The sequence below is a fragment of the Oculina patagonica genome, chromosome 8 (assembly GCF_052425735.1).
Source record: "Oculina patagonica isolate OP01 chromosome 8, crgOcupat, whole genome shotgun sequence".
NCBI classification, from domain to species: domain Eukaryota; kingdom Metazoa; phylum Cnidaria; class Anthozoa; order Scleractinia; family Oculinidae; genus Oculina; species Oculina patagonica.
This window is the reverse complement of record NC_135765.1, coordinates 7,049,382-7,071,415: the sequence shown is the minus strand read 5'-3', so window position 1 is coordinate 7,071,415 and position 22,034 is coordinate 7,049,382. Positions and strand designations below refer to the sequence as shown.

Here is a 22,034-nt window from a genome sequence, read left to right as displayed (position 1 = left end):
GTTATCTGCGAAACGGGAAACAAATTTGCTTTGTTCAGTGTACTTATGTCTTACTATTTAGGTAGCTGTATCAACAAGTTGCGCTGGAAGTTCTAAAAAGCGTATTGAGAATTAATAATTTAATCAAGGTTATTATATGTGACTGAGGGCTTTTCATGCACAGTTCTAGTTTATTTTCACTGAGAATAATTTTAGTTGCAAGGTGAGTGAACGGTAGGGTAACATGTTTGTGCAGAGGTGTATATAGAACACTTCTTTTACATATTGGAAGCTATCATCGGTCTTTAAGCGGCAAAGCAGAAGTAGTTGTTGAATATTGACCTTAATTTTTTCATATGCTCACTAGTGGCGCACGACGGAGTTGTGATTTTTGAACAAGTTATGTAAAATAGAATATTTTGTTGAATACCTTAGAAATCATTGCGAAGATTTTGTTGAGTTTTTGGAAGGACAGTTGGACAGGTTTGACTATTTGAGTAGAATGTGAAGAAAGGGCACATGGTGCGATGCTGGTATAGCACAAGCTGTTGCAAATGCTTGAGAATGAAATTTGAGAATTAATATTGTAGAATCCGGAGATGGTTTTTCTGAGCTTATATGATTGTTAGCAACGGGTGCTACTTTACTGATCTGTAACACGAGACAGCCCAACGGGCACTTTGATTTCTTTTAAGTGTTGTTTGTACAGCTTTTGTAAATAGTCTATCGTAAAATTTTCTGGCTTATTTAGTTGTGCCCTTTCCTCGGGGTCTCGTGCTGCTGCATTAGATGAGGAATACGTTTCCACATATTCTTGGCCACATCTTAAGGGTGGTTTTTAGTGGTTTTTCGTATCTGGCGTAGCACACCCCTTAATACTCTTAGAACCAACTGTTGTTTTTTTTGCACGATTCAAGATTGTAATCAGGATACATTTTTCTTTTTTTGCATCAGATGACTGACTGACGCCTCCTCAATAAACTCTTCACATAGAAAGTCTCGTGTTAGTGTAGTCAGAATTTACTATTTGTATGGCAACAACAAAAACTGTCAAACATCTGTCACCTCACAACCTTACTACCCCTTTTCAAAATTAATCAAAAAACCCAAAGGGGGCTGGTAACCATCACCAAAACCAACCCCCTCCCCTCCCCCCACAGCGCCTATTAGAACGGTTGTCAATTGAATGTCGAAAGTAATTCACGTTTGTTTTGGTTTTGCATTACTACGCTAAGAAGTGATTGGTTAAAAAACTCCTGCGTCTTTTTCATCCAAAACCAATCGTGACTCGCTCGCACACGTTTTCCCGCGCTCCGCGGCGGCTACATGTATTTGCATCGAGTTTTGATTGGTTCACTGAGTTGACCGTGTCCTCTGTGATTGGCCAGAGTGATAACTAAGGTCTTGGAGCCCCTCCCAGGGCTTTCAGGAAACAAGAAAACATGGCCATCAAATAATTGGGAACAAGGGAACAAAAGGAAAATAAAGCTGGTAACACGAGAACAAAAGCTGTGTTTCAGATATTCTAGGGAATAGGGATAAAAAAAATCAACAATATACTTTCAGGGAACAAGATAACACAATGGACATTTTTTGGGAACACGGGAAAATAGACTCTCCTTGGGAGGGGCTTGTCTTGGTTTCTCGACACTCAATTGAATACCGCTCTATTACAGTGAGTCAGTCGGTTCCACAGTAGGCTTCAGGACATACGTTCGCAATTCCATTAAGGCGGTAAACATAGTACGAACCGCAGTTCCTCACTTGAATGTAAAGGAAGAATTCACAGCATTTGCTTAAGCTACGAAAGCAGACCTTCCTAGTCACTCTGCCATCTGCCACAGACGGGTGACCACCTTTCAACCAACCAGGTCGTTTCGTGCCGCATCTTTCATGGACAACACACGATGTAGGCATCTTTGTGCCTGCTGCTCCTTGGAAACGAAACCAACCAGGTCCGAGGGAGTCGTCGCATGAATGAAAATTGCTTGACTTGTAGGTGGTTTTTCTTGTCCTACTGGTCAGAGTTCCATAGACTTTACATTCTGATTAAACAAAAAAAGGTAGCCTGATACATGAGCCTGATTATTTTATATCCACCAATCTTAAAAGGTAAAGTTTGCGTCGAGCCAAGTGGCTCATAAAGGCCGGAGCTTATCCCGGTTTCTGTAGCATAAAGTGACAAGGAGTATTTTTACTCCCCGCTGGATGGAATGCTAGTCCATCTCAGAGTTACCTTCAGCATTAGTTCGCCGGTACCCATTTAAACACCAGGGTGGAGAGAGGCACTATAAAAGTTAAGTGTCTTGCCCAAGAACACAACACAATGACCTCAGTCAGGGCTCAAACCCGGACCGCTCGATCCGGAGTCCAGCGCGCTAACCATTAGGCCACCGCGCCAAACAAGCCAGAGTATTTTAATATCCGTCTATCTAAGTTTGATAAATTTCCTATACAGAAGCATAAAGAAACAGCCACTCGACCGTTTAGGGTCATTCGTCTGAAATATAACCTGCTCTGAGATTTTTGTTAAGCATCACGCGGTCATGTGACCACTTCATGTGACCTCAATCATAAAAAGTAGGTAGTAGTACAAAATCGTTGCCAGAAATGAAAAGAGCATAATAAAGTTAATAAAATTGCCGGTGCAAGCGTGATATTTTATAGTGGTTTGAAAGTTAACGTTTGGAAGTTAAGATAAGGATTTGTATGGCAAAAAGTTGCTGGCGCGCTCGATGCATAACGTTGCTACATAAATTACATAAGCAGTAAGGATGCGTATTTACAATTAGCGCGAACGTTCTTAATTTACCACAAGCGAGAGAAACATCTAAGGTTAATGGACTCAAAAAGAGATCCGTGTCTGCCTCGTACCCGCGCGCCCCTCTTTGTACTCTTATATTTACCTTTCGGCTCGCAATTTACTCCGTCTCCAAGGAATCCTGCCTTGCAAGTACATTTGAACGAGCCCGCAGTATTCTGGCAAGTTGCGTCACTATGGCAACCGTGAGAGCCTTCCGTGCATTCATCAATGTCTAAAAACAAGAGCAAGATGTAATCCCCGGAAGTAGAACTGCGTCAGGACAATGTGTTTCAGTAGCAGAAAGCGACTAGGAGTCGTTCACAGGTACCCATTTATATACCTTGGTGAAAAAAGGCACAACGAGAGAAAATTGTCTTGCCTAAGGCCAGGGCTTGAACCCGGACCTCTCGGTCCAGAGTCCAGCGCACTAACGCTGAGATGTAATATTAATATTTTGCTTAACATACACGACACAAATGCACGTGTTACGCGAAAGGTTGTAAGAATATTTGCCCATATTAGTCCTTTAGCAGTGGCTTCTTACCTTTCTCGCAGTAGTTTCCAGTCCATCCTGATGAATTGCACGCGCACTTGTAATCCACGTGACTGTTAATGCAGGTTGCATTGTTTTTGCATTGATGTTTGAAGCAGTAGTCGACAGCTACACCAAAAACAGTTGAAAACGACCGAAATCAATACGTTGTTTTTTGTTTTCTGCCTAGTTAGTTAGTTAGTTAGTTAGTTAGTTAGTTAGTTAGTTAGTTAGTTAGTTAGTTAGGTAGGTAGTTAGCTAGTCAGTCAGTCAGTCAGTCAGTCAGTCAGTCAGTCAGTCAGTCAGTCTGTCTGTCTGTCTGTCAGTCAGTCAGTTAGTTAGTTAGTTAGTTAGTCAGTCAGTTTGTTAGTCAGTCAGTCAGTCAGTCAGTCAGTCAGTCAGTCAGTCAGTCAGTCTGTCTGTCTGTCTGTCTGTCAGTCAGTTAGTTAGTTAGTTAGTTAGTTAGTCAGTCAGTCAGTCAGTCAGTCAGTCAGTCAGTCAGTCAGTCAGTCAGTCAGTCAGTCAGTCAGTTAGTTAGTTAGTTAGTTAGTTAGTTAGTTAGTCCGTCAGTTAGTTAGTTAGGTAGGTACCAGTTAGTTTAGTTAGTTTGTTAGTAAGATGGTTGGAAAATGTCTTGTAACTCACCCCCTTTTTCCATATCACAGCGAGCTAGTATGGGGTCTCCTGATCTCATAGAATCCAACCAGTAAGGACCGCTGACCGCTTGTCGTCCTTCACTTGACTTGATCTCTTCACACGAGTCACCAGGCAGCTCGGGAATGGAACCGAGAGGCACTGAAATAAAAAAAACGCAATACCTCTTGTGTAGTAGTTTTGATACCTGATTTTATTCAGTATTGATTTCTAATTTTACGATCTTTTTTTCCCTTTAACAAACTTCGATTGTTATAGAGCGTTTTCACGTGACGGGGGGGGGGGGGGGGAAGCAACTTCCCATACATTCTCTTATATGAAATCTGAGCGATGCTCTCACAACTTGCAAAGCAATCATCGGGGCGGTAGTCAGCGGATGTCTCTAAGGCGCATGAGCAGCTCCTTTCTTTGTGAACTTGCCAAAACAAAAACAACATGGGACCAGTGAGAGAGTTCGATTTTTTTATATATGTAGTAATAAAAAAGAATTTCTAAGTTTTGTCTTTAAAGCAGCGAAAATTTCTCCGGAAAGGTTCTTGGTGTCAATATGTGGTGTTTGTTATGAAATAAAACCATCACGGGAATGGTAATGAAAACGTGTCGATCGAATATTCCCGCGCTGGTCGGAGCTATTGTTCTTGCTCTATTGTTTGAGGTTGTTTGTTGACTTGGTCTTTCTTTGTTTTACTTCATTTACAATCCCCATGTGGGCCAGTTGAAAATCGTGGTACAAACATGTCAAACATTTGCATTTCAGCACTGAAAAGTAGCACGGCATCACAAAATTCTGCGTTCTTAAAACTACACGACGATGACGAAATTTTTGGATTTAAACACGCTGCTTTTAGATTTTTAGTTAAGAGAATTGAACCCCTTTATAATAAGTGATTCCACGACAGCAGCTTCCATTTCGCGGGAAAAGATTGCCTGTTGCATCATCGTCCAAAAACCGCTGACTACATCGTGAATTGATCGCTTTGCAAGTTGTGAGAGCATCGCTACTCGGTCCCAGACCTCGTTTCTTCCCCCCCCCCCCCCCCCCCCCCCCCCCCCCCCCCCCCTGCATTGAACCTTCAAAGCTGTTCTTTTAGTATATTCTAGACACCAGTGTCACTAATTCCTGGGGACATTTTTGTGTCAGAAGAGTGCTTTGTTTTGGAGATAAAGCGTTTTGAGACAGCCTAACTCAACATGATCTCAAATGTTACAGAAAACAATATTTCCGCACTTTTTAACCCTCGGACGTACAAGCAAACTCATACCCCCACCATCGTACAAGGGGGGGGGGTGGATGGAGCCCCTCCCCGGTGTTTTTGTTCTATTAAGGCGAAGGGAAATTTTTTAATCGGGCGTGGCCGATTTAAGGGTTACCCTTTGGTCGTCCTAGAGCGTAGTCTCCTGGCGCGGCCAAAAAGACGGGGATAGCTCGGGGTTGCTACAAAACCGCTACGGGTGACGCATACCGCAATGGTTTTCATTTTTGTTTTGACAGGAAATCGTTGCAGGCACACTTAATCGACTTTTGGGTTAATGTGTAATCAGGTTGTGTTTTTTTGCTTCGGCGGAAGGACAGAGAAAAAAGCTTACGGGGCAAAGTACAGTATGGGGCCCAGTTCTCGGCCACTTTTGACGTAAACTTGTATTTCTTACCTCAGAAGAATCGCAGGAACTTAAAATTTCTCCCAGAGCTAGCTACATTATTCAGCTTTTTGGTGTAAAGCTATCGACCGGTCAAAAATTAATTTGCCCGAGCAATAATAAAAATAAAAGCTCCATTTGTGGGCCCAGTTCTCGGCCACCTTGGCCCAGTTCTCGGCCCTTTTTGACGTAAACTTGTATTTCTTACCTCAGAAGAACCGCAGGAACTTGAAATTTCTCCCAGAGCTAGCTACATTATTCAGCTTTTTGTTGTAAAGCTATCGACCGGTCAAAAATTAATTTGCCCGAGCAATAATAAAAATAAAAGCTCCATTTGTGGGCCCAGTTCTCGGCCACCTTGGCCCAGTTCTCGGCCACTTTTGACTTGTATTTCTTACCTCAGAAGAACTGCAGGAACTTGAAATTTCTCCCAGAGCTAGCTACATTATTCAGCTTTTTGGTGTAAAGCTATCGACCGGTCAAAAATTAATTTGCCCGAGCAATAATAAAAATAAAAGCTCCATTTGTGGGCCCAGTTCTCGGCAACCTTGGCCCAGTTCTCGGCCACTAAAAAGCTTGTCCGTAATTATCTGTAAAAAATGCTCAATTAATTTTCACAGTCATAAAATCACTCTGTAAACCTATTTATACTATATCGATCCCAAATTATTTTTATGATGCTTTGTTTTACTTTAGAAAAGAAGGATTTTAACGCGCCTAGTTGCCTATGTGCAGGTTCTGGCAAAACCGCATTGTGTGACCCGTGCATTTAGATGGTTTATTTTGCAGTGAAAAGGTCTTGAAAGATTTAGGTGTTGTAGAAATAATAGACAAGACAAGAGTCAGCTCAAAACTTAGAGATAAGATTGAACTTTATTTTTAAAACATTTATTTCTTTCATTCTGGCAGCAGCAGATGAAATTATATTAAAAACCAAGCGCTAAGCTGTGATAGCGAGCAGGGTGGCCGAGAACTGGCAAATACGCAAACGTCGCAAGAAAAAATTTCGAAGTAAATTAAGACCAAAAAATACAACGGTTCAACGAAAAGTTAACTAAAGCAGAAAGCTGAATTATTCTACGTTTCACATGCCAAAAATTAGCTCGTATGGTGGGGGCTTTTGGATAAAATACGAATTTAACTACATCCATGAATTTGGAGCCGTAAACAAACAACTTTTTGGGGAATGCAAATTCACCTACCTCCGCGTAAACTCGACGTGTGAGCTTTCTATATCGAATTGAACGATCAAACTCAAGATACTTAAAGCACATGAATCAGTCTATCGTTTGAAGGAAATACCGTTTTCTTTTGATTCAACTGGAGTGTGAAAAAACGCGTTAAACACAAAGTGGCCGAGAACTGGGCCCCATACTGTACTGATATTCACCATTGTGAAATTGCACTTACTTTGACAAGTTAAAGTTATTTTTGTAAATGAAAAAGGTAACGTCATTGATGTCACGCAGTGTTTTTTTTTTTTAGCAAACTAGATGGTTTGCTGGTTTCTGACTATGAATGGGGGTGTGATCTTGCGGTATATTTTTTGAGCCTGACTCCGCCGTAAAACTTTTTTTTTTATTTAGCAAGAACTGTGTCGATTTTCATTTCTGAACAATTGGTCGTCAAGTCGTTTGTCACAAAGAGTAGAATGTTTGTACAGCATGTTTTGGAATTATTTTAGATTTGGTTAGTAAGACGCTTCTGAAGACCTGAGCAAAACATTGGGAATGTACAGTATTAATAGGAACTTGAATGGAATTTTTCACAAGTTGGATAAAGGTATCAACTGAAAAAAATGGAATTCAAAATGAGAACTTGGATTTTGTTGTAATTAAATTTTATCGCGGATTGGATGCATAATATCACGGCTTTGAAAGTCTTCAAATAATTAGAAAGGTTCCTTTCTTCCTTTTGATCTTATTGTTATTTTCATGTATTGATTATTCGAAAGTGGTTTTCGTTGATACGAAAAAAAAAAACGGGTTTTCACTGAATTGCTTGAAGTATTTTTAGACGTGATAATATTGGCTTAATCAAATTACATTGTGCACGAAATATTTGTTATTCTTTTGTCTTGAAACTTTGAGGAAATTGAAATTTTTGTTTGACAGTAGTGTATGAAAGGCATTTTATAGAACTGAATAAAAAATTAGAAACTTTGATAAAGGTTATTTCAAAGATTTATTTTGCCTGATTTTGAAGGGTTTCAGGAGTTTTAAAGAGTGCTGGTAAACGGCTGTATGTTGTTTGTGATTACGGATCTTATTTAGTTTCGAACGCTCTAATTTTTGAAAGGTTAAAACAGGTTAAAACCGGGCGGTTTCATGAGTTTTTTGGGTAGAAAGGTACGGTGGTGGTCAAAAAAAAAATGTTTAGAAAGGAATGACTGTAGTAGCACGTAAGTCGGAGGTTTGCGTGAGTCACGGGGTATAGTATGCGTGAGCTGGATTTCCGGCGTCACAACGGCATGTTTTGTTTACTGAAAGATACACTCGACGTTTAGTTAGCTTAGTCGGCTTGGGAAACTATTTTAATAACCGGCACGCAATGCATGCAAAGGCGGTGACGTTTCAGTATAGCAAGTCAGTGTGTTTGAAGCCCAGACAGACTGGGAATAGACCTTTTGGGCTTTGTTTGTTTGTTGTCCCATTTCTGACTATGTGATGTTACCCTTGAGAATTACTTCATGATATTCAGATAGTTAAAAGGAAATTTTCTAGGGAGCATCGTGTGATTTGTAATGGGCAATTTACACACAAAGCTAAAAAGGTCTATTGTTGTGAGTGAAAATGTGAGCCAAAAAGGCAAAAGATATCCAAGTAATTAAACACTGAAATAGACATTGTTGATTAAAGTTGATAGTTTAGAGACTGACTCATTTGCTATAAAAGGGGGAAAGGAGTTTGTCAAGTAAATAAAATTTTACAATAATTTCCTTTGGATGGTATTCTTTATTAAGTTGCGCATTCCAAGGTAAGGTTAGTTTCTAACCAATTTAAAAAAAACGCAAATATTGAGCTACTTTGATCACAAAATTGACATTTAAACTTGAACCATGCTAACTAAATGTCTTTCATTGTCACTTTATTACATGGAATGCAACATAGTATGCAACTGTACTAGAAAGCCAGGAAGCTGTTACAACTTTGGCAGAAAAATACTGTCTTGAAATAATGCATCTTGATTAACTCTTGTTTAAATGCAGCTGATATTTGTCTTCACTGACTATACAATCTGTGATGCAGGATAAGACCAATAAGTCCAAAACATTGTTACTACATTTTAGAGGTAATTCTACACTACAATAGAAGTCCAGCAAGTAAGGTTGCTAAGATAAGATATGTTATCATTTGGAGGTGATACACACATACAGTACAAGTGGACTCCAGGAAGTAAAGTTGATACAGTGGTGAGCCAGTGAAGACCTCCGATTGAAGGGTCTTTTCATTGGTGAATCCGGAGATGTTTAACACAGTTTCTTTTCAACTTGAATGTTACCGCTACATGGTTGTTGCTGTGTGTTGTTTCAATATCTGTAGATAATAATGTAGATTGAAAGTGTTGGACATAACATGGCAATCAGTGGATTCTCTGAAGACTGTATCTTGTGCATTTTCTTGTTGTTTTACATTTCTGTTCTGTAAACAAAATAAAAGAAAAAAAATAATTAAAAATATTAATAATTTTTTAACAATAACTAATACAATGCATGTGCAATATTATGAGGTAACATACATGTATTTATACCGGTAACTTACATATCACGACTATGTGTACATGTAGATGCCGGCTGCCAGCCAATTTCAACGGTTAAAAGACTACTTATGGTAAATACAGCTGAAATTTCACATGAAAACCAAGACTTAGATAAACTTTTAGTGCTACGAAGGCCATAAAAGCCAACTGGCTTGTTGATGAGCCGGCTTAGTGTTTTCTTAGCAACATCCCTGTTAGATGTCACATCGATCATTATTAACATACATGTGTAATTACATGGACATGTGTACTGTTCGTATACTTACCTAATAAGTACAGTTGCAATATGGTGGGTTTGTGACCCAAAGGGTCACAAGGAGGGGTTTGTGACCCAAATGGTCACAGGGGACTCAAAGGAGCCGTTACACAAATTTATTTAGACACCAAGGCTGATGAACTACAACACTTTAAAATGTAACACAAGTACACTGTAGATACTAAATTCATTTAAATTTTCTTTCTTTTTGAAACACATACTTTACATGTAATTTATGCTTCCTTAAGACCTAATAGTGATCATTACAAATTTCTCCTCACAATGTCAATACTAAATTAAGAGAAGAGGTTAGGAGAATTACACTGTAATAAAATGGTCACCAAAGGGAAATTGCTTTGAACTTTTAACAAATTCTCCAAACAATTGCTATAAGAAAATGTATGGAGATCAGTCAGTAGAATTTGTATGTGGATGATGGGGCATAAAAGGTTAATCATTTACTAGTCATTATAGCCTACAAAAATGTACATGTTTCTACTCTTTTTTGGTTGCTATCCACACAGCTTTATGGTCACTAAAGTATGTCTCGAGAACACCAGTTTGGACTCTTGATTCATTTAGATTTGTATAAATGTGATCAATTGTAGTTCTGTTATCAGTGGTAAAGCTTGAAATAAGTTGTTTATATCCATATGTTACAATCATTTGATTATGTATACTGCTGTTTTGTACACCATCATTAAAATCAATGTTAAAATCACCAAGTATTATATGAAAACGTTCTGTTGACATAATGGAATGAAGTTCTCTCAATGCTTGAAGCAAATGTCTCATTGGCACTTTTGGTGATCTATAAATGCCAGCAATAACAACATCTGGCAGACATTCAACTTTAATAATTGTTATTTCAACTCCATGCATATTTTGACATTTAGGATATTCATCATAACACTGAGCTCTGGTATAAACTGCAGTTCCATAGAATGGTCTTTGTGTATGCAACTGCCTATCAAACAATGCATCGTTTCTAAACAAGGAGAAGTCATTAATTTCAAATTTGTCATTTTGGTCAAACACCCACAATCTAGTTTCAACAAAGATATTTATATCTGCTGCCTTAACATTGAAATCATTTTTCACATCTGATATGTGCTTGTGAAGAGAGCGTGCATTAAGAAAGACTATCTTGACAAAATTCTCAGCAATGTCTGCAAGGGATATTATAGACGGCTGAAGATAAGCTGCTGTTCGCAATCTCTGCATTTCATTCTTAACTTTGTTACTCACAGTTATCTTTTTTTCATTGAGATTCTTTATATGCAATCCATCAATGGTAGTAACTCTGCTTAATGCAACATAATGAATGTGAGGAATAGCTCTTCTTGAAGTAAGATCAACTACAACCTTGGTTTCAGTGTCACCCTGAGAACGGTGAATAGTTTTTCCTGCAGATTGCCGTAAAGGAAATTGTTTTCGAACGATCTGAGCAGCTTTACCTCTTCCTACAAAAAATGTTACACAAACAGGTTTTATTGGTGTCCAACTCTGCTGGATATAATCACTGTAAAGGCTTCTATTTTCATTCCGAGTTTTCTCTCCAACTTTAGCATGATCAAATTCAACCCAAACAATTTCATCAGGACAATCAGAATTTAGCAGACTAATAAATCTCACTAAACCTGCACTACCATTCGTAAGACCATCATCCAATCTGATGTTTTGACAGACCTCAATCCTTTCATTTTCTGCAATTGCAAGACAAGCTGCTAATTGCATAGTTTTTCGTGGATCATCTGGAACCTGTTTCAATAGCCGTGCCTTTAATTCCTCAGACTGAGCACCAATGACACTATCAACTGCCTTGACAATAAATTTTCTGCCAGCTGCAGAATTATAAACTGACTTGTTAAACTCATCAACCCTGTCATTTTGAATGAATAGGTGTGGAGCATGTCTGAGATAGTTCTGATCAGGATCTTCCACGATTCTTGCTCTCAGTATATTCAAGTCATTCTCAGTGTGAATACCCTCACGCAGCCGGTTAAGAATTTCTGCAAACTCGCGGCTCTCTCTTTGACGCATAATTTCATGTAATTCAAACATCTGAAAATGTTTCTGCCACAGATTAGCTGCTAAAGGAGCATAATCATTCTCCAAATCTTCAAAAACATAGCCATCAAATACTGGTTGAAGTTGAAACAAATCTCCAACTGCTATAATACTCACTCCTCCAAAATCATTATCTGTACCTATGATATCTTGGAGTCTTTTGTTAATTTGAATATTAAACATGGAATTTCCTACCATTGATACTTCATCAATGAAAATTATCTTCAAACCAGCAAATTTACATCTCAAGGAATTCAAACGACTGGCATCAAGCTTCTTATAAATCTTTAAGGACTGGTTTGCTGGCACTGCTAATGCTGTATGGATTGTACTCCCTTGAATATTATAGGCAGCTTTACCAGTCGGAGCAACTAGAATAGCCGTAATTTGATGAAAATCAACACCAGCTCTTGTGTTTAAATATTTGTAAACTGCTTGAAACAGTACTTTAGTCAAGTGAGATTTTCCAACTCCAGCGCCACCAGAAAGAAACAAATAGAAGGGTTCACTGGTTGTCTTCACAAGGTGTAAAACATGGTAGAAAAAATTTAACTGCTCAACATTTAGAGAACGAACAGCTTCCCTATACTCTTCATCTGGCAATTCATCAAATGAGATATTATGTTCATAATTACTAGTAGTACTAGCAGGAATTCCCAGATCTCCAGAAAGATCATAGTTCCTTACTTCTTCTGTGTTGCATACATGTTGACATTCATTTTCTGCAAGGTGACTCAGTTCTACATGTTGTGTGTTTGGAGCTACACAATCCCACATATCATCAGTGCTTTCTATTGTTTGTACATCATCTAATGCTTGCTCTAGTTGTTCACTACATGGTGCATACTGAGCCATTTGGTCATTTATCTGTTCTTTCAATATCTGACACCTCTCCATGTAATTCTCACAGTCTCCTAGCAAATCAGTATTTTCATCTCTCCAAGCAGTAAATAACATTAGCAGCTCACGATAGTGCTTTTCAGGATGACTTTCTCTATTAAACCAGACACTTCTTATTACCCTAGCTTTTGACCGCTTCTGAGTTTCTTTTTTGCCTTTCTTTGATGTCAGCTCATTGCTACATGTATCAGTATTGTCTTTACCAACATCATCTTCATTGTTATCATCATCAAATATTTCTAATGGCAAACCATCGACATCAGTACTTTTGGATTTTTGTAGATTTTTAAGGTTTGAATTCCTATTGTCATACCAAGCGGCCCAATCAGCTAATGTCACATTCTCTAGACAAGATGGCCTTTTAGTATACCTTTTTATCAAGCCACCTGATTCAATATCTTCAGACTCATCTTCTAGCTGCTGTATGTCATCCATCGATTTCAAAAGACACACTCTTTCATCCGGTAAAGCTGTATTGATAAACACCACTTCACGAGAGGAGCGTCGCATTGGTAACTGAAGTACAATATATACCGCCTCTTGTGCACTTATTTCAACATTGTTTAAGAATTTGTTACCTATGTCACGCACTTGCTGTTTAATACTCAAATTTCCTTCTCGAGCTTCCTCACATGCTTTTCTCAAAAGTTCACTCATACCTCTCTGTGCCTTTGACACGTAAGAAACAACATATGTTGCACAAGAGTAGATATCTAGGATAAATTGGACATCCATGTTTGCTCTCCATGCAAGCAAGCAGTGCTTGTTATAATTATTGATTCGAAGTTCGTTTGGCTTTCGTTTCAAAAAAATTGTTGCCCTCCTTAGGGAAGATCGAATAGCCAGAATATATTCTTCTTCAGCGACCCCAAGTTCATTAAGAAGTTTTTCAAATGAAATATTCTCTCCTTCCCTCATAGTATTAAGTTTTTCATTGATTTCTTTCCAAGTAGCCTTGTGTTGATTCAAAAGACTTGTATTCTCAATGTCACTTAAAGGATACAATATTTGAGTGCTTTTCATTGGAGGCTGAGGAAAATTGTTTTTGAAACTTCTTTTTACAGGTAAATGAATGTTTATGTTCTTGAGGAGAAACTAATTCATCTAGTTCACAGCCACTTGCAGGTTTTGAACAAGAAATGATTTTATCAACAAATTCACAAACTTTTTCGTCTGAATCTTCACCAAACTTTGGTGCACCTTCAACCCATAAAAGCATATGAATGTGTGGCGAGCCACGTTGTTGAAATTCAACTCGATAAAACCAATCTGCTATTTTCCCCAGTGGTGCACAATCACTTTGCAAAAATTTTACAATTAGTTGCTGAACTTGGAAATCAAAATGCCTTGCACATGTGACGGGATCACTTTGAATTAACCTTGACTTTTCCTCCCATGACAAGGCATTTAATTCATCATCACTGTATACTTGGTGATCAATTAATTCACCTAACATTCTTAACAGATGATTCCACTTTGTTTCAGCTGCAGAAAAGCTACAAAAAAGTGTTGCAGATCCAAGTTGCCTTATCATGGCAAATAGATCTCTCTTAGACTTCTCAAAGTATGGCGGGGAACCACGAAGAGCTCTTAGAAATCGGTACCCTTCATTCAAATGAACTAATTTGTCTAAAGCACCTTCTTTTTTTAACTCGCCTGCTGTTAGTCTCTTTCCATTTGTTTTATGCTTTCGCAATGCAATCTGGCACTTGCCTAAAATTATTTTCATTTGCAGCTTTTTCAGTTTAAAGAAAATATTTTCCATACACTGAGCAACTCTACGATCAGAACGTCTTAACTCTGATTTGCAAATGTCACTATAATACACAGGTACATTTCTTTCCTTATTATCTGCTCTTGCATGACCACAGAATATACCAGAATATGCTAGCTCTTCGCAATATTGGTCTTTGAAAATACTAATTGGATGATTGCTTTCACCTGGTGCAAAGTTCAAAACCTTTTCACGTTCACAATCTTCTACAAAGTCCGGGCATGTTAACATTGTGTCCAAAGTACCAGCACACATTTCAATTTCATCCACTTCATTCCAAGGGTCATTTACCTCCATTTCAGTTGGACAGGAATCCTTACAAAGATCTCTACTAGATAAATGCACATCTGTTGAACTAGATAAGCACCTTGATACATTCAAAGTTACTGGTATACCTACTAATGCTTTAAGAGAAATAGTGTTTGCTAATCCATACCCTTTCAAACATGTTTCTACAAGAACAACATTTTTGGGATCAAGCATTTTATATCTGAACAGTTTGACCACAACGGAAGTACTTACATTAGCTGTTGCTTCACTGAATTGAGAGGATACATCATCTTCCATTGGTGGTAGATCATGTACAATGGCCATGTGTTCACTAAAAAGTGATTGCTCTTTTTCCCAGGCACTACACAAAGAACAAAAGAAAACCACTTCATTACTATTACAGTCATTTTGATGAAAAAATGGAATATAGTTACTCTCCTCACAACACTCAGTATCAGTTTCTACTCCATGATCATACAAAAGATGATTTTCTAAATTCATTGAGTCTATTAAAACTTGTTCACAGTCAAGGCAAATAAAAACTTTACCAAATTGAAATGAAAGCAATCTACTGTGTTCTGAAAAAGATTGCACAGTGGTATTCAGTGACTTAGTTGAAGCTATAGGTGTATTGTTTTCTGTAAGGTTGCTTGAACTGCTGCAAGCACTATCATTTGACTTGTCATTTTCATTAAACCCTGCTAACAAACCATTCCAATCTGGGTTCAGTTTGATACTTTCTTTCTTGTAAAGTGCACCATTTTCAGTCAACCACTTAGCTGCTTCAAAAACTTTGGATGGTCTTATGTTTTGAGACAGGACATAGTTCTTGTATTTTAATTTTCTCTTAAGCTGCACTTTGATAGTGTCTGTTTCAGTTGATAGTCTTGGTAAGATATTCACGGTATTAACAACATCAGCAGGAACATTCACTATGTTGCCATAAATTTTATATTGCTTTCCCCTAGCTGCTTCGTGTATCTTTTGAAAGATCAATCGTGGTGATACTAGCCTCCACTCTAGTTCTGTTAAGTCTAAATGGTCAGGTTTATGTGGAAAACTCATTTTATTCTGGACTGCACATGGAGGCACTTTATTCTGCTTCAGGTGATTATAACATGTATGACAAACCCATTGAGCTGTACAACACTGTTCATCTTTTCTTATGCATCTTAATACAGCTTCGTTATCAAGTTTTAGTACAGTATCAGTTCTGACAAGACTATGTTTGTACCATAACTGCTCACAACATGTGCAAACAAACGTTGGCCCTGAAGCAACCAGTTCACGAAAAATAACAATCAAATCATCACAAGATTTTTGTGTTTTGTCATTATCACAACCCTTTTTGGCTTTGTAGGCTTCTCTTCTTTTAATCGACCTCTCCTCTTTTTGTTGTTTAGTTTCAGTTTCCTTTACTCTTTGTTTTAATTCCCTTTTTTTCTTTAATCTTTTTTCTCGTTGCTCTTTGGTTTCAGTTTCCTTGCTTTTCCTATATCGTTCTCTTCTCTCTTGCAACCTATTTTCTCTCTGCTGTTTGGTTTCAGTTTCCTTGCTTTTCCTATATCGTTCTCTTCTCTCTTTCAACCTATTTTCTCTCTGCTGTTCGGTTTCAGTTTCTCGTCTTTTTCTCATTAGTTCTCGATGCTTCTTTAATTTATCCTCTCTTTGTTCTTTGCTCTCAATTTTCTTTGTTTTAATTCTTTGTTCCTTGGGCTTTCTTAACCTATTTTCTCTCTGCTCTTTGGTTTCAATTGCTTTTTTTCTATCATACTGTTCTCTATACATTTGTGACATATTGTTCCTTTCACCACATGTTTCAGCTTCTTTCCTTGCAGTTTTCTTTTCTCTAAACATCAGCAAGCTTTCTTTGTGTTCTTCTGATTGTGCTTGTTTTCTCTTTCTGCTATTGTTAACTACATTTTCTTTTCTTATGTCTGATTCAAAATTGTGACATTGACTTTGACTGCATGATCCCTGGCACCCTACAGTGTTATCTGTTGTAGAAAATGGTACACTTAGAGCACTAGAACTTGTGTACCTGCAGTTTTGATTAACTGATAAATTTTCAACTTTCATACCCAACACTTCAAATGGCACTACATTCTTTTCTCTGTAGAAGTTTTGCAGATACTGCACCATTTCCTGTACACTAGTAAATTCCAACAGTACTGCTGTTCCATTTGCAGCAATGTTACCATGGATATCTCGTGAATGAGAATCAAAAATTCTATAATTACCTTTGTTGTCAATAATAATAGCAACCGTATTGATTTCAACAGTCAACAGAAAGGCATCATAGTCTTTTATTAACATATTTAGTACATGTTGCAATGGGAAAAAACAGTCTCTTACATCAGACATGTGTAAATCGCCAGCAAAACTACTGCTAAAATTAATGAAAAAGTTTTCGTCATTTATGGACAATGCAGATGGAATCTCAGATACAACAATCTGTCTTTCCCTACTGACTTGCTAATATGAGAATAAAGCACATTGCCTTGAATCAAAACTTCATTTAGCTGATCTCTTGACCACGATGCATTATTTTTACAATTGTAAACAACTGCAGTTAGGCACATCGCTACGCATTGGTTGCCATCATTTCTTCCAAACAGTGCAACATCACCTTGATTATAGTCAGCCGTGACAGTTTTTGACGAATTCACAACGTAAAAAGGGCCAGGATTCATCTCAACATCATTGGCAAGTCGAATCAACAAGGGAATATAGAAACGATAAAGACACATTTGTGTAAACCAAAGCCTAGCGTAATAAGCCATTTGCCATGAACGGATTACTCTTTTTAATGTTGGCAGATATATCGCTTCCAGGTAAAACATAAACAACAGCATAGACGAGAATTTCCCTTTCATACGATCCGAGTATTCTTTGGCCGTCAAATGAACGTCATGTAACCCCACTGCTGCTCTATATTGCATTAAAGACACCATAATCTACGGTAGTTAATACACGTTCAAGCAAATAAAACTTAGCTCACCTTTCTATCTTTTGCAATCTCAGCAGTTTTGATAGTAAACTTCTTCTGTACTGATCACGTCTTCAGTTAAGCTCAAATCACAATGCCGCCAGTAGTTAAGATGGCAAATATTTCAAGTCTGACAGTGTTTATATTGCTTTCAATGGTTATATTCAGTTCAACTTCAGTTATGACAGGACAGGGTCTGACCAAAACAGCTCACCGACACGTAGCGTAGAGCTCGATGCGTAAACCACAATTTAATGTAGACCCTCGACCTATCTCGTGTGCATGTCGATTTAGCTGTATGTGTGCACTACGAGTTCTTTATGTGTTTGTAGGTGAGCGCAAAAATATAACAGCTACAAATCTTGAAGTCAAGGCTTCTCGCTACAAGAAAATACTCACAAGTTCACAATCGCGCGACCAAGATGGCGGACAGGCAAATACAAATACCTCACGTGACCTGTCGCATGTACTTTGTTACCAATCCTCTCTCCTCTCTCTGTTCTCACTAAGGATGGGCCGATACAGGTTTTTCAAAACGATACGATATCGATACGATATTTGCCTTTTTTCTCGATATCGATATTATGACGTCACTTTCGTATTGACGTCATTGGTATGTCACGTGAATTGTTTGACCATACAAAGGACAGTCCTGGCATTATAAATATTAGCCAGGAATGTTGATTTTTGGTCTTTTTGTTTCACTGTGGACAGGAGCCCATTACTAGTAATGGGCTCCTGCTGTGGACTAGATCAAGTCAAGGCAATAGAAAAATGCAAATATTGACAAGAAAATCAATATTTGTTTGCGCAAAAGTGCATTTTTAAACCTCAGGTGCTGACCAGAAGACCGCAGGCTCAGGTCACGTGTTCAGTATCGAAAACGTATCGAAAGTGCGATATTTTTCGAAAGTATCGATACTTTTCAAATTTGTCAAAATATCGATGTATCGAATATTTGGTATCGAGTATCGGCCCATCCTTAGTTCTCACACGAACGAACCCTCCATCGTGCCCTGGCATATAGGCGTCACCGCCTAAAAATGAATGTTGTAATAGTTAATTAATAGTAATCTAGAATTAACCCACTCTCGATTGGAGTCTGTTCTGGATTCGCGCTACCTTTTCGCCGCGAAGGAATTTTGTAAAATTTCGCTAGTAGAAAGAGGTACTGTAAGAACAGTATCAATAACTCAAAAGGAGGAACTTCTTTGTAGCTCTGAATTAAGACGTATGATAAAATTTTAGAATAAGAAACTTTCGATATATGGTTTTCATATTGTTTTTGTCAATTTCCTTTTGTGGCAGATTTTTTGAGAATCAGCTTTTCTTTCGTGTGATGACAGACACAGGACAGAACGAGAGGTGGATGAGAAAGATGCCGAAGATGAATATATAGGCACCGAAAAACGACAAGAACCGTCAAGGACTTATCTTTAGAGGGCGGGGAGTTTTGGCATACTGTATTTTGAGGACTGGACTGGACTAGTAAAACGCGGACTAGTAAAACGCGGAATTGTAAAACGCGGACTAGTATAACGCGGACTAGTAAAACGCGGACTTGTAAAACGCGGACTAGTAAAACGCGGACTCAGGTAAAACGCGGACTTGTAAAAGGCGGACTAGTAAAACGCGGACTAGTAAAACGCGGACTTGTAAAACGCGGACTTGTAAAACGAGGGCTTGTTAAGCACGGACTTGTAGAGCGCGGACTTGTAAAACAAGCGCTTGTAAATCGGATAAAACTAAAAGGTTTAGCGAGCGAAACAATTTGTGTTTGAAGCTCTTGTGTGTTTCTTCGACGGCATATTTCTAGCTTTTTTGAGCACTCTATGGTCTGTTTTAGCGTGGAGATGTTTTTGCAGTATAGCACATGTTCGTTCTGCAAACCCCTACTAAAACAACGGGATTGATGCTATGAGTTGTGTGCATATGTTTCTTTCTTTCCACTACTTGACGTCTGTTGAGTGCAGTCGTTTTTATTGCTCGCACGAGGTAGAACGGGGCCCGTCCAGAAATCAACAGTCAATCGTAAATAAAGGTGACGGGCCTACACGACTCCTACGTTCGTGACATTAGAATATTTGCCGTTAAATGTTTAAATTCGGTCTTTCGACCTTATTTGCTTCTGACTTCTTTCTGAGGGTACTGTTTTAATTTGGGGGCAGTATGTGGTAAATAAAGGTGACGGGCCTACACGACTCCTACGTTCGTGACATTAGAACATTTGCCGTTATATGTTCAAATTCGGTCTTTCGACCTTATTTGCTTCTGACTTCTTTCTGAGGTTACTGTTTTTTTGAGACATTATGTATTGAAGAGAGCCGTAAGATGATTGTGGCCAAGGAATTCGAAGTGTCTAGAGGCGTTTTACAAGTCCGCGTTTTACTAGTCCGCGTTTTACTAGTCCAGTCCAGTCTACAAGTTAAAGACACATCAAGACCACCCCACTGTGAATTGCCATAGCACAGACAAAATTATAGTCAATATCTTATGTGTTTTTAAGAGAATTACATAAGAACCAAGGCATGTCTTGTCTTGCCTTACATTGACATGCAATAATTTGGAAATACTAAGCTCGTAACAGTTTAAGACAGAATCCATCAGGAATTTGACTAACATTAATTTTAGTTACGCAAAAATTGAGCACCAGAATAATTTAAATCCTTGTGTTCTTTCATACCTTGTTAAAGGCTTGACATGTGATAACACCAACATAACACCAACAACAGTTCTTTATCAGTGGGGATTGAAGAAAAAAATGGAAACATCATCACACAGTTGACCCCCATGCAAAAACACTCCAGGATGTCACGGGGCTGTTTGGTGTCCGTCTGCCAATTTCTTACTTCAAATTCCAATGTTAAATTCACATTAAATTTTCAATATTTCTTAGTTGTCTAAATTTTACTAATTCTTTTAAAAAAACTATCACCTGCCAAACATCCCCAAAAATCACTCAAAAAATTACAAAATACCGCAATACATAGATACATGGGATGAGTGAAGTTTCCTTGGATTCCTTGAAACACCAACAAGATATTTCCGTTTAAGGTGGCTGATAATGGGTTTCAGTATTTCCCAGTCCTTATACTTTGGTTCAGGACTAAAAGCCTTCATCAATTGCTATTACAGTAATGGTATGAAACAAATGTTCAATCATTCATCAACAAGTTGTGATCATTTTCTTGACAATAGTAGTTCCCCGGTAAACAGTTGTAGTACTGTCCCATCAAAGTGCAATGCCTGGAAAATACCGAAAAGCACACGACCTTCAGGTGAAACCGCACCTTACAGTATTACCAATACACTGCACTTTGCTAAGTCTTAAAACTTTACATTGTCTATTCGTCTACTTCAATCGTTTATTTGTATTGTGTGAGATACATTTATAAATTGAAACCATCATGTCTTTAAGTAATAATGCAATCTCGACAACGTTCTAGATATTATATTATGCACACTAATACAGCTCATGCAAGCCCTGTGACTTACACAAACACAGTCGGACTGAGTGCTTAACTTAAGTAACTGCTTCGTGGTTTCTGCTGTACTGAACCCTGCCTTTCAAGGCAAAGCGCCCGATTTTAAGCTTCTCAAGCTTCTCAATGTTCTTGTTTGCAATAAGTAGAAAGCCCGTCGCTTCAACTACAAGATGACACTCGTTACAGTGTTTCAGTAAAGTTAAACACCTCGTTTCATGTAAAAAAAAAAATACTCTACTGCACGTCGTATTTGAAATTCTTGATCGGTGTTTCACTTTGAAAATGTGATGAAACACTCTATCTTGTGTTTGATATCCCGGTTAATGTGCAGCGTTCTGGTGCTCGATGCTATAATGTTCTTACTTTGTTGCTGAAATGATATTTGGGCAAAAATGGTAATTTTTTACCAAGATTTTGATTATTGTGGCGAATTGAATAATTTATTGCGTGAAAAGAAAAAAAATTTTCACACATAAAATATAAATGGCGTAGTCTGACATTGACAACGCTAAGAAAAATTATTAACTTCTGTAAGTTGTATTACCTCTGTTAGGCGCCTTCGTCATGTAATATCTGTCGCTGTTCTTGACAAAGTCCTCTGGTCTGGCCTCCTTAGTTCTGTTGTTCAACTCGCATATGTCTTTGAAAAAGACGTAATTATAACTTTGACATCTGATGTCAGAGTTGCACGCCTCTCTGCAGTCGAGTGAAAGTGGCCGAGCTTTGAACGTCTTAATGGTGTGGCCCTTTAGCATCATTTGATAGATGGAGTAAGTGTCAATTCCGCATTGCTGGCTGGAAATGTTGCAGAACATTTCAGACACCACTAACAGTATGACGATAACGAGAAGCTGTTGACAAGCCATTTGCCGGTGCTGTTATATCTCAAATGAACCGCATCTCCTGCAAGTTGAGGGTAACTTTA

At 38.2% G+C, this 22,034-nt stretch overlaps 2 protein-coding genes and 1 long non-coding RNA gene across 3 annotated transcripts; all 3 read right to left on the bottom strand.

Moving 5' to 3' along the window:
• Positions 1–1,588: 1,588 nt before the first annotated feature.
• LOC144663050 (uromodulin-like) lies at positions 1,589–21,975 on the bottom strand. The gene is made up of 5 exons (XM_078523988.1): positions 21,654–21,975; positions 3,960–4,109; positions 3,327–3,443; positions 2,886–3,014; positions 1,589–2,024 (listed from the first exon to the last, which is right to left on the bottom strand). The coding sequence occupies exons 1-5, from the start codon at positions 21,973–21,975 to the stop codon at positions 1,660–1,662; spliced, it is 1,083 nt and encodes a 360-aa protein (XP_078380114.1). The 3' UTR covers positions 1,589–1,659.
• Positions 8,604–18,073, bottom strand: LOC144663069 (uncharacterized). The gene is made up of 3 exons (XR_013572569.1): positions 17,637–18,073; positions 14,888–14,996; positions 8,604–9,247 (listed from the first exon to the last, which is right to left on the bottom strand). It is a non-coding gene; the product is annotated as an uncharacterized LOC144663069 (long non-coding RNA).
• LOC144662996 (uncharacterized) lies at positions 9,267–13,672 on the bottom strand. Its single transcript, XM_078523924.1, has one exon. It carries the CDS (start codon positions 13,612–13,614, stop codon positions 10,117–10,119), a length of 3,498 nt encoding a protein of 1,165 aa, XP_078380050.1. The 5' UTR covers positions 13,615–13,672; the 3' UTR covers positions 9,267–10,116.
• Positions 21,976–22,034: the final 59 nt, after the last annotated feature.

Coding starts and splice junctions, on each gene's coding strand:
- LOC144662996 (XM_078523924.1), bottom strand. CDS start 13,614: ATGAAAAGCACTCAAATATTGTATCCTTTAAGTGACATTGAGAATACA.
- LOC144663050 (XM_078523988.1), bottom strand. CDS start 21,975: ATGGCTTGTCAACAGCTTCTCGTTATCGTCATACTGTTAGTGGTGTCT. Junction 3,444..3,959: donor CTGTGATATGGAAAAAGGGG/GTGAGTTACAAG, acceptor TTTTTGGTGTAG/CTGTCGACTACTGCTTCAAA. Junction 3,015..3,326: donor TGGAAACTACTGCGAGAAAG/GTAAGAAGCCAC, acceptor TCTTGTTTTTAG/ACATTGATGAATGCACGGAA.